Source organism: Micromys minutus (genome assembly GCF_963924665.1).
Source record: "Micromys minutus genome assembly, chromosome: 10".
Taxonomy (NCBI): domain Eukaryota; kingdom Metazoa; phylum Chordata; class Mammalia; order Rodentia; family Muridae; genus Micromys; species Micromys minutus.
This window is the reverse complement of record NC_137979.1, coordinates 65733946-65746647: the sequence shown is the minus strand read 5'-3', so window position 1 is coordinate 65746647 and position 12702 is coordinate 65733946. Positions and strand designations below refer to the sequence as shown.

At 51.9% G+C, this 12702-nt stretch overlaps 1 protein-coding gene across 1 annotated transcript in view; it reads right to left on the bottom strand.

Annotated features, from left to right (window-relative positions):
• The window catches only part of ASPSCR1 (ASPSCR1 tether for SLC2A4, UBX domain containing), a 35581-nt gene that overhangs the window by 12653 nt on the left and 10226 nt on the right, over positions 1-12702 (bottom strand). Inside the window, exons 5-7 of the mRNA XM_080923091.1 lie at positions 8579-8636; positions 6924-6997; positions 6191-6620 (exon numbers count right to left, since the gene is read on the bottom strand). Coding sequence (XP_080779217.1) covers positions 6191-6620; positions 6924-6997; positions 8579-8636 — 562 coding nt within the window. The remainder of the gene's footprint in view (positions 1-6190; positions 6621-6923; positions 6998-8578; positions 8637-12702) is intronic.

The window sequence follows — 12702 nt, the reverse complement described above, 5'->3', positions numbered from 1 at the left end:
CGTCCCCCTCCCCCCAAGACTGAGTAGGGACACAAAGCAGATGCATGTGGCCAGCCAGCCCTCTGGGTGTGGGGCTGCTGGTGACAAGAAGCACAAGGGGGGTGGGGGGACACGACACACACACTCCACAATCAATCAGCTGCCCAGGCTCCCAGATCAAAGGCTGGAGAAGCACAAGCAGAGCATGCGCACCCTCCATGGAACCAGCCCTGCTGGCTGGGGCCCTGGGTTCCTGACACAGGGACAGTGACTGTGCCTGGCAAGCTGACCAGACCGGCTGCTCTGACTGCTGCACCCATACACGGTACAGGACATGGATTCAAGTCGGCATGGAGGGAGCAGGAAGCTGAAAACACAGCTGCCCGGCCCCTTAAACAGAGATGGCCAAGGCCCTGGAGCCAGCTATCCCTAAGCACATGGATCTGTTTTCCATCTTACTATGGATGGACCAGGAACTTCACACTAGCCAAACAGCACAGGGAAGGAACCAGCCAGGCTCCTAAAGGAGAAGGCAGGTACTTCTACCTTCTCACTCCAGGATGCTTCACAAGGACAGTTTTGGGGTTCAAGGCCTTGAGAAAATAGTTAATCGAGGTACTAAAGAGGTACACAAGAGTGGCTACTCACCTACTATGGACACAGGTAACCAGCCTCCCCTCTCAGGTGTGAATACAGGGGCAGGAGTGAGAGCCCTAAGCAGAAGGGTGGAGATGGGAGCTAGTCAGGTTCGCACCAGCACCATGACCTGCCACTGGCCACCGACAGTGCCAGCCGCACGCAGTGGTGGGCTCAATGCACCTTGCTATTCTAATATACACTGTCATACCCTCAGCCCCAACATTATCAACTGTCCTCAGAGTCACTAGGTGAGGACCCCAACAAGGTCTGAGGGGCCCTCTGCATGATGGCAACCAGGACCATGATGCCATAGCTCCCACAGTAATGGGCATGGAGCCAAGCAGGTGACAGGGAGACCTTGCCTCAATACACATTGCCCACCTCAGCAGCACACAGAAAACAAGGTGGGAAGCAGGTATCAGCCATAAAGACAGACTCTGAGAAAGGGACAGCATCTTGCTTTCCAAAATATGGGAAGGTTTGTTTCTTTGTTTTCATTTTTAAATAAAGCTTTGTAAGACCAGGAGTAGTGGCACACACCTTTAATACCAGCACTCGGGAGGCAGAAGCAGGAGGATCTCTGTGAGTTCGAGGCCAACCAGGTCTATGGGACAACCAGGACTACACAGAGAAACACTGTCTTGAAAACCCAAAAAAGTCAAAATAAAAAAATAAAGAAAGCTTCATAGACAGGAAAATGACCAAGTGTGAAAAAGTCACCCTCATCCAAGTTACAAGGAGGGTCTGTCAGTGTCCTAACACTATCAGGAGACCCGGGAAAGGAAGGGAGGTACCACAGGGAGGCCTGCCTTACCTGGCAGACACTATCACTTCCTCCCCATGTCCAACACTGGTCTCCTCTGGTCTCCGACCTGTTCTAGGGCTATCCAGGGCCTCATCTAAAGTCAACAGGCGCCTCGACCACTTAAACTGCCTAGCTATGGGGCTCTACATATGGTGAGAGGATGCAAGCGGACAGAGCCCAGGGCAGGGACAGCCAGGGTAAGTCAGCCAAAGGCTCAGGGAGCCTGCCAGAGGCCAAGCCATGATGCCACAGAGTGAGTGCCAGGACAGCCAGGCTGACAGAGAAACCCGGTCTCCTCCCCCATCCCCCATTAAACACTTTCCTGATCCCAGGCTTGTCCCAGGCTAGATAAAGAGTGAGAAGGAAGAAAGGAGGGAGGGAGGGAAAGCAAGCACAGCTGTCTGCCTGTCTCCCTGATGACTACAAAAGCAGAGGTCAGGAATAAACTGTTAGTTAACCTAAACTTGCATGTGGCCAAAAATGAAGCATACCACTGGCAACTGGCCCTGAAAGCAGGAATAGCTTTCCCCAACTTCACCTAAAATCTCAAATAGGAGTGAGGGCTGAAGAAGATGGTGCTCAACGGCCCACATCAATGCAGAATCTCAGGAATAAAGGACTTAGCCTAATAAAGGCTGCTTACAGTGAAGTATAGTGCATTTTCCCAAGGCCGAGGCAAGGTATCCACTAGGAGCCATGACCCAAAAACACCAGAGACTCAGAGACAAGTCCAGTCTGACATTGAAAACACACACTTAGGATGGTCACAGAAACCCCAACAAAAATGCAGACAGACTTCCTAGAACTAATAAAGGTGCTACTCTGACTGCATAGCAGGAACTCTGATACTACTTCACATGTTACAAAAAGTAACCTCAAGTGTCCATGTTCTACATTAAATAGCAGAAGAGGACAAATGCGTAGAAGAGCATGTGACATCCACAGGGAAGAGACACAGCATGACTAACTCTCCTGAAGCAAACAGAACTCCACAGAGCTTCATGCAGCAGAGCCGCACAGTGTCCAACAGCAGTCTCTCAGGAACTTGGCTAACATCCTGACAACTATTTGAAGGGATAAAGTCCTTGAAGAGACATGTCACTTTTGGCAAAGAGAGGTAAGGAGGAGACTCCTCTGGTAGCCATTCCAAGATGAGCCTCACCAGCAGGAAGCCACTGGAGGGAGACCAGCCTCACAGACTGAAGGCCACTGGAGGGAGACCAGCCCCACAGACTGAAGGCCACTGGAGGGAGACCAGCCCCACAGACTGAAGGCCACTGGAGGGAGACCAGCCCCACAGACTGGGGGCCACTGGAGGGAGACCAGCCCCACAGACTGAAGGCCACTGGAGGGAGACCAGCCCCACAGACTGGGGGCCACTGGAGGGAGACCAGCCCCACAGACTGGGGGCCACTGGAGGGAGACCAGCCCCACAGACTGGGGGCCACCAGGACAGAGCAAGACGGAAGGGGTGTGTCTAAAGATAACGCTGCAAAACTGGCTAGAACTAAGCACTGAGGGGAAACCCAGTAAATTCTATCTCATACAGTACCTATAGAACAAACTCGTGGAGTCAAAGGAAATCAAAGACAAAAGACATCACCTGATCACTCGGAAAGCACAGAGATCAGGAAGAGTCCACAGGTCCACTAGACTGCCTGTGCAGTAAGGGACTCATGACAGCATCACAGTCACAGTGACTCAACTGACATAACCCAACACGCCAGGAGCTCTACAGTGGCTAAAGGATATCTGCAGGACAGAGGCAAAGTCAAGTGCCGAGAACTCAAGAAGGGTATGCTCAATCTCAATATCCAAAGACAACGTGTTATAAAACACCACTCAGAGCAGTCAACAATACTCACTGCTCTTGGCTAGTACCCAAGTTACTAGCACCCATATCAAGTAGCTTACAACCATCTATACCACCAGCTCCAGAGAATCCAATGCTCTCTTTCTGGCCTCCATGGGTACTTACGCTCAAGTGCGACACACACACACACACACACACACACACACACGCACGCACGCACGCACGCACACACACACACACACACACACACACACACACACGCACGCACACACGCACGCACACATTAAAATACAGCTTTAACATATTCTCATTCCCTCTCCCTTCACCCATTGTTAGATACGGCAACAACACAAGGCACTAACTGAGGAGCCGCGAGGCCACAGGCCGCTATGAACCATGTCAGCCTGCACGGCAGTACTGAGATCCAGTACTGAGGTGGGAGGGAGAGAAGCAATGAGAAGGGTCAAGAGACCAGCCCTAAAAACACGAAGAATGCTGGAGGAGGCCTAGCCTGGTGGCACTGGATAGATGAGAGAGGAGGGGTACAAGTTCAAGGTCATTCTGGCTACAATCTCAAGACATTTATCTCGAAACAAAAACAACATCAAAAAACAAGAGGGCTAAGGAGATGCCTCAGTGGTTATGGCACTGGGTAACAACCATGAGGATGGAAACTCAGGTTCCCAAAACCCACTTAAATGCCAGGGGAGCCAGGTGGTGGAACACGCCTTTAATCCCAGCACTTGGGAGGTAGAGGCAGGCAGAGCTTTATGAATTCAAGGCCAGCCTGGTCTACAAAGTGAGTTCAAGGGCTACACAGAGATGCCCTGTCTTAGGAGGCAGAAGAAGCCAGGTGTGCATGACAGCCCACCTATAATTTCAACCTAAAGACAGACAAGGGATCCCCAGAGCAATCTAGTTAACAAGATGAGCCACATGGGTAAACTCTGACTTGACTGAGACTGTGCTCAATGAATAAGGGGGAAAGTTGGTCACTCTTGACATCATCCTCAGGCTTCCATATGACTGTGTTCACATGTGTGTTACATACCCATTCCCACACAATGCACACATGTGCCTACATACTTTTAAAACATGCATATTTACATACATACACATGAAAACTTTGAAATAGCTGGGTGTGGTGGCAGTACCATTAATCCTGGTTCTCAGGAGGCAGAGACTGGGATACAGATCTCTGAGTGCAGTGGCCAGCTGGATCTACAGAGCCAATTCCATATTAGCCAAGGCTGCATTGTGACAACTTGTCTTTAAAACAACAACAAATATATTATCATAATATACTTATAATAATTATTATTATTTTAAAGAAAATAAATAATCCTCCTTCCCAAACAGCTACCTGACACCAGCCCCAAGGTTCCAAGCCATGGTCACCTTACAGCCTGCCCCAGAGCTAACTTCAGGCTATGTGCTATCCAGAGAAAGACCCTCTCCAGCCCAAGGCCAGAAACCACAGGTCCTGCTGAATGAAGTCCTGCTTGGCTAGACTCTGGAAGACTGGAACTCTTCCCAGGAACAAGCACATGAAGGAGCAAAGTGCACAGTCCAGGAACTTTCCATGTTTCCTAGGAAAATCCTCAGTGAAGGTATCCATTTAGGGTACCGTGGTGTAGCTCAGAGATCCTGGGAACAAGCAAATGCCTCACCTGGAACCCAGACATGGGTGCAGATGGGAACACCCATGGTACCCAACAGTGGCCACACCATGTCCTCCTGCTGGCTAGGGCTATCAGCCAATAGGGGGAAGGCAAGGGAACCAGACTCTGACATGACAAGAACATCCTCCTAGGGTTGGGACAAGGTGCTTGCTCACAAGGCCCATCAACTGACCATAAAGAGTGGTCAGAATAAAAGTACCTTTTGATTCTGAGTGGTGGCAGGAATAAGTCATTACCAGGACGGAAGGAAGAGAATCAGAGAGAAATGAGGCCAGGGTGACAGGAACAACTGCAGCTCAGAGACAGAACCAGAATTAAGACAAGGCTATGCCAGGCATGGTGGTGCCATCTTTAATTCTAACACTCAGGAAGGAGAATCAGACGAATCTCTATGTGTTCAAGGCCAGCCTGGACTACACGATAAGACCCTGTCTTAAAAATAAACAAACAAGGGTTGGAGAGATGGCTCAGTGGTTAAGAGCATGGACTGCTCTTCCAGAGGTCCTGAGTTCAATTCCCAGCAACCACATGGTGGCTCACAACCATCTATAATGGAATCTGATGCACTCTTTTGGTGTGTGTCTGAAGACATGCAGTGTACTCATATAAATAAAAATAAATAAATCTTTAAAAAAAATAAACAAACAAAACCAAAAACAAAACAAACCCCAGGAAAAACAAAGAGCTCTTTTGCAAACCGTTTGAATGGGTGTCACTGCAATGGTGTCACTCAGCAACAGGTGCAGTGATGAGCTCCACCTCAGGAAAACCAACCACAGGAGCAAAAGGAACACAGCGCCAGACATGCTGGACCAGGGACCACTGGGCGGGCCATTTCCTGAGGGATCAGGGACAGTGGCTGCTCTTCCCCCAACTGAGATGAGCAGCACCCCTCACACCAAAGCCACGCTACAGTTCAAGTCCCTGCTTGAACTTCCAATGAAGTCATGGAGATCCTGAACACAGACAAATCCACTGCCATTCTTACAGGTCACTCCTACCTTACACAGTCTCCATCTATGTCTCAAACCCTCCCAACCAGGCACCAGGCAGACAGCTGCTGTTCTCGGTCAGCTGTGGAGTGGACCAGGCAGAGAACCATGTCGTATATTCTAGGTAGCACAAGCTTGCTGGTGGTGACCTGGGAAGCTCACATTTCCACATGCTTAAATGGGAAGCCCAGACAGAACAATCTTTTCCCGGGAGGTGCTCAACACATACTCAACATGGTCAGAGTTCAGTCTTGGTCCCTAGGGTTAAGACATGTCTTACCGGTTCAGGATCCTGCTGGGGTTCCTCACCAGGCTTTGACTTCTTTGGCTTAGAAGGGCCTCCAGAGCCAGAGAAAGACTTGGATGACTTGGCTGAGGGGGATGTTAGAGGTCTCAAGGATACAGACGAGCCTCCCAGCCGCTGGCCCCCACCAGAGAAAGGAACGAAAGGGGCAGATGTGGACTCCTTTGTGCTGTGCTTCATTTGAGCATCTGCTGGCTTTGGGCCACCTTCAAGGTTGGTCCCTGAGGTACTTGCATCACCCTGATGGTTTAGGTCTCCTCTGCTGAACTCCCCAGAGTTCAAAGGAAGCAATGGGCTACTGGACGCCTGGTCAGCTGACATGGAGGAGATTGGACTTCCTGGGGCCTTGCTCCTGACAGCTATGGACTCCTGTTTGCCGGTGGTATCACACTGCTTCATGACAAACCTGGAGAGAGCAAAAAGTGAGTCTAATACCACAGACTGACCCTTCCCTCCTTCAGGATCCCTTCTTAGATCCATGTCTTCTCTCTGGAGAGGAAAAATGAGAAAATAGCTGGAAGGAGCAAGCTGGAAGGACCCCACTGTGAGGACACTGCTACCTACATTCACAACCCCAAGCACCTTTTCCACAACCCACCCTGTCCCCCAACTCCAGGCTCTCCTATCTCAGTCTCTGTGCCATACCTGCTCCTCCCCCAACCCCCAAAATTAAACAGATCCAAAAGCCTAGAGCCTCAAACGTCCCTACCTGATGGTAGCACTACCGCCTGTCAGGCCCAGTGACTGAAGTGTTGTGTTCTGCAAGGCAGCTCTGCCAGTCACCTGCAGAAAAACAAAGGACATGTAGGCCCTGCCTGGATCTTCAAGCCTGGAACAACGCCCTCCACCTACTTAGTCCTAGTTGATAAAACCTCCCAAGGCCCACCAAAGATCCTCTTGCCATACACCTCAGCTTCCCTAAAAGTCCCTGTATTCTGTGAGGGCAAATATGCAACTGGTCTGCAGCTGGTGAGGATCCACTAGCCATCTGTCTCCTGACCTGGTCGGGCCTCCTCAGTTGTGTACTCAGCCCACTATGTCTAGAGAGAGCAGACTAAGGATACCCAGAAACCAAGAATCCTGTGCTCAGCCTCCAGCTATGCTTAGTGACAAAGATTGCTCTTGGTCAGCATCTTTGGGAACAAGGAGGGCAGAATGCAAGCCCCATACTCCCATAACTCTCTGAGCTCAGGCTCCAGAGCCACCACTGGTCAACATCTCCACTGTGCCTCCCCAGTACCTGCATCTCTTTCTACATTCTTAGAGCTGTCAAAACTCCAAGTCATCACATTTCAGTCATCCTCATGGCCCTCAGAACAATGGCAAGAGGCAGCAAGCAACTTGAGCCTGAGGGCTCTAGACTCCAGGGCCCAGACACGTAAGTCCCTGCATCAGGTTCTTCAGTAACACACAGGTGTCTACCAGGCCACAGAGAGTCCACCCTGTCAGGTAGACTGAAAGCAAGATGGTCACACCCACTCTTCTGTAAGAGCCCCCAGATAAGAATGCATTGTCTCAAGGGCGCTTCCATCCTGTCCTGTGCAGGGAGACAAAACCTTCTCAGTATACTACTATCTGCAGCCACACAACTGTCTTACAATCTCCAGCCTCAGCTACTTCACAACCACACCCACTGAACCAAAGCTGGGCCTCTGAGGAGCTATTCTCAAGGGCAGACAGTCACATACAGCCCGAGACCTAGAATATGTAGCCAAGCACAATGATCAGGCTGGGGCTCTGGGGTCCAGGTCTTCACAGGAAGAATGTGGTCAAAGCAGCTTCCTACATCTCCTCACAGCCCCTCACAGCCTTGGGTTGAGGAATCTCAAATGGGGATAACAGAGAAAGTCCTGTCCCACCCCAGGGCCTTCCTGGGGACCTGTAGAAACTGCACGCCTCTGCCTAAGCCAGGACAAGGCACTGGGCCAGGAAGAAACAAAAAGCCCCTGTGAGGTCAGGGGACCCAGAGCTAGGAGGGTCCTCCTGGTGGCAGGCGGGGCTGGCGGGCCAGCTCAGCCTCACTGCCAGCTTTGCCTGCGCCACGCTGCACTCAGTTTTGAAAAAGATCAAAACACAGAGCAAAGCAAATATTTACTAAAATGAAACCACTTTTGTGACTCTCCAGCTTTGAGAGAAGCTGAAAAAACAAACAGGGCACTGAGGGAGGTTTCAGGAGCAGCCCGGGCGGCCGTGGTCGGCTTCCAGTGGAGCCGGCTGTTCCGCTTTTTTCCACAGAACACATAATGCTTTCAGAAGCTAGAGCTCCTGCCATTGCTTTGAAGACTCAAGGCAGTGAAGTTTCCAGGTTGGAAAGTGGGCTGGGCTGCTAAAGTGTAGGAGAGGAGTCTGGCAGCCAACACCTACCTCATCCCTCATGTAGACGCAGACAGGGGTCCTCTCACCCAGCTGCTGCAGACGCTCCCTGGAAAGAAAAAAAGAAAAACATCAGGAGCTACCACAGGGGACAGCAGGGTCCCTAGCCCAGCACCACGGAAATGCCAGGGATCCAGGCTCAGGACTCCAGCCTTCCAGATTCCCTCCTGTACTCCATAACCATCAAAAGGAGGCAATCAAGGGCTGTGTGGAACCCCAAAAAGGGCCTCAGCCATCAGACGTGGCCAGGAATCCCTCCTACCCACTTCAGCCAGAAGGTCACCACATGGCATGGGACCTGAAGGAGATAAGCAGCCCTGTCCCCATGCTGCACACTGCCAACATCACCTCAAGCAGTCCGGGGAACCTGGGTCTAGATCTTTATGTTGAACTGCCTCCAAGAGCCAACACCCAAGCCCAGCACAGGACACCCAGCGTAGGACAGCCAGCACAGAACAGCCAGGGCAGGACACCCAGCACAGGACAGCCAGCACAGGACACCCAGCACAGGACAGCCAGGGCAGGACACCCAGCACAGGACAGCCAGGGCAGGACACCCAGGCAGGACACACAGAGCAGGACACCCAGGGCAGGACACCCAGCACAGGACACCCAGGGCAGGACACCCAGCACAGGACACCCAGGGCAGGACACACAGAGCAGGACACCCAGGGCAGGACAGCCAGCACAGGACACCCAGGGCAAGACACACAGCACAGGACACACAGCACAGGACACCCAGGGCAGGACACACAGCACAGGACACCCAGGGCAGGACACCCAGCACAGGGCACCCAGGGCAGGACACCCAGGGTAGGACACCCAGGGCAGGACACAGCCCATCCAGCAGACTCTAAGCAGACTCTAAGCCATAAGTATTGCCATGAGCTGTCTCTTATCCAGACCCAAGATGAGCAGCATGTCTGAGGGTAGCAAACTCCTAGAAGGGTGAAAGATATCAGTTCTTGGCCCAAAGGCAGCTTGAAGTAATGGCCTACAACTTGTACTTGACCCAGTGCCGCAAAAGACAAGGGTCCCCTTTGTGCCTGGACACAGAGTGGGAGTAGTGCCTTCTTGGGAAGCATAACCAGATGTCCACAGAGTGATCTGTCTAAGGTGATGTTTACCCAAAACAGGGTGAAGAGACCTCCCATCCTGGACGGCAGTCACGTGCAGCACTCAGATCCACTGGTGTGCTGAGGGCAAAGGCAGAGAGCAGGAGAGAGTGGAAGCCCCACAGACGGATGACAAATGACAAATGTGGGGGCACCTCCACTCCCCACTCCTCTGCTCTCCATCATTCTCACCTGCCTTCCAAACAATGTCCCTTTCTCCTGTCTCCAAATACTGCCACTCTGCACACAGAAGCCCCAAGAGCACCCAGTGGGGACTGGTAGACCTAAGTACAGCAGGTCACCCAGTGACTCCCCTCACCCGACACACACAAACAGCCTATCTGCTGCTGACATGTGAGGTAACTAATGGGGCAGGTGACTGGCTGACCCTGAACCATCTCCGCTGGACTGAGCGAAGGTCAGTTCCTACATTTCCTAACACAGAGACCCCCATCTCAGACCTCAGTGAAAACATACTCAGGTCAGCTGTTCTCCAAAGGAAAAAAGAGCTGGCCCATGGGCAAGGTCCAGACAAAGGAGAAGACCCCGTCAGAACTTATGGCCAAAGAGAAAGGCAGTCAGGGCAGAAACTGAGCCGGTGGCTAGAAGTCAGGGTACAAGGAATGGTAAGTGTTGAGCTTGGACAGGGCAGGGCAGGCCAGGGAGAGCTAGAAGCCAGTATTCAAGGATCATCTAGACATGAGACATGCACTGTAGTCAACCTCAAGTGCTCAAAGGACCTTTGGGGCACACGTGTGCCAAACATAGCTCCAATGGGTAAGGGTACACAGGAGTGAGCCTGGCACTGGTGACATGAAGTAAAACTATTAGAGAAGGGCTGAGTATCAGCGCACAGCTTCATAGCATAGATGGCTCAAGAACAGCTGGTGGATGCCCAAACCCACCGTTAGACCTCGGTAGCCTGTGTGAAAAGCACATTTTCCTTTGGTATTCTGCTGCTCTTGCTTCGTATGTTCCCTGCTTCTGGAGTACATTCCTGACAGAGCCCAGCACTCCAGCTTCATCTGCTCCCAGAGGCCTTGTCAGGACAGCAAAACAGAGCCTAAGGAGACCACAAAGCCCAACCTGCAAGACAGACTTCTGGCTCCGTGGGATCTGCAAAGTGCACAGCTGGTATCTCTCCACGCAAGGCCATTCACACCTGTCAGTGTGCAACTGTGCACTGGAACTGCCCTCACTGGCCCAAGAACAGGCTAGGGAACAAGGGTACAGTCTGGGGAGGAGGACAAGAACTCTGAGAGAGGCTTTGCCTCCCAGATACCAGACATGTAACATACTTCTACAAGGAGGCTATGCGGCCAGGCCACCTGACCCAGGGCTGCCTGAACCACCACAAGGGAATGGCCAATGCAGTGCCTTGTCTGTAAGCCCTCACTTGGGCATCATAGGATAACAAATTACAACAGGGACAGAACCCAACATCAAATTATTAGACAGTGGCCAGCTTTGATGTGCAGCTTCTCCAGAGCAAGCAGCAGGCGGATCAAATTCCCTCACGCAGCATCTGAGAGGAACAGCGTATAAACATGCCGTGTGGCCACAGGCCCAGGAAGGGGCAGCCAAAATAGCTTCCAGATCTGCCACCCTGCCTAGCAAGCAGAACTGCCAGTCCTAGCGATGGGACTCAAGACCTCATGTACCAGTGGGCCACCAGCACACCCACACGGACCTCTCCGAGCTACTCCCCACCACCCCCCGCCGGCAAGACTGAGCCACAGGACATCAAGCTCCAGAATGAGAAATGCACCACCAGGTGGTGGTTAATGACTTCTATGGAGTCTGCTCACAGGACAGGTACCCCAGGAACAAGAAAACGTGTGTTAGACCAGCAAGCCTTCCCTGATGGGTGTCAGTGTGGCTGAGCAGGACACAGATGCCACCACTGTCCTTTCAGATATGTGCCTCATTCACCACAAAGCTCACCATCCCCTTAGGAGTGGACAGTCTGGACATCTGGGGCTCAGCTCCTTGTGAGGACAGGGGCACCGTACGCTGAGGACAAGCACTGTCTGCGCCTTTGTATGTCACCTGTTCAGACCTGACACACAGGACTGGAACTAACACCAGTGCTGCCAAGAGAAGCCTGGCACGACCATGTTCCCAAATATACAATGGCCCACACAGGCAAGACCAGCAAAAACACCCAGACCTGTGGCTAGAGGCAGTCTGGCTTTTCCTGGTTTAGGTGCCCTCTGAGGATGAAGCCATGTCCTGAGAGGACTAGGAGCCAGTGCCCACTGCTTGGTGACAATGGAGTCCCATGTGTCCATCTTCCATCTAGAGGAAACAAAGAAGCCCAGACAACTGAGCCTACACAAATCCAAGGAAGAAAGCCTCTAAGTTTACACAGACAGTTACAGCCAACAACTGAGCTGGACCACTGGGCACACAAAGCTACCCAGAATCTGGTTATAGATTTTATTTCAGCCCCCAGGGGAGTGCTATCCTCATACACAGTCTTCTCTATGACCTGTAATACCCTGAGAACCCCAAGAATCACCCAGCTTTCCTCAGGGTTGCAGCTAGCCACTCAGAGAAAGGGCTTGGGGCATACAGCAACCAGGGTGGGACACAGGGGCAGGTGCAGAGAGAGAGGACCCAGTCAAGAAAGGGGCACATCTGAGGACAGGCAAATGGAGTCAGTAGGGTCCTACAAGTGTCCAGCAAACACAGTTGGCACCTCTGAGGGCAAGTCCCCTCTACAATGAGTTCATAAACTTGACATCTTACAAAAGGAAAAAAGAACCCACACTGTTCCCAAACAGACTTCAGAGAACAGCCTGTGGGCAGAGACCTGAATCCTGGGGTGTCCCTAAGTATATAATACTTCAGTTCATGCCCTCCCAGCTCCTCACACCCATCTCATCTCTGTCTTACTCAATACTTCCTCGTGGCCACTTGCCTGATGCAGCCTGCTGGACTGGCCCTACTAACTACACACCCATGTGGGCTGTGTGGATAGCTGCAGGATCTCCGGAC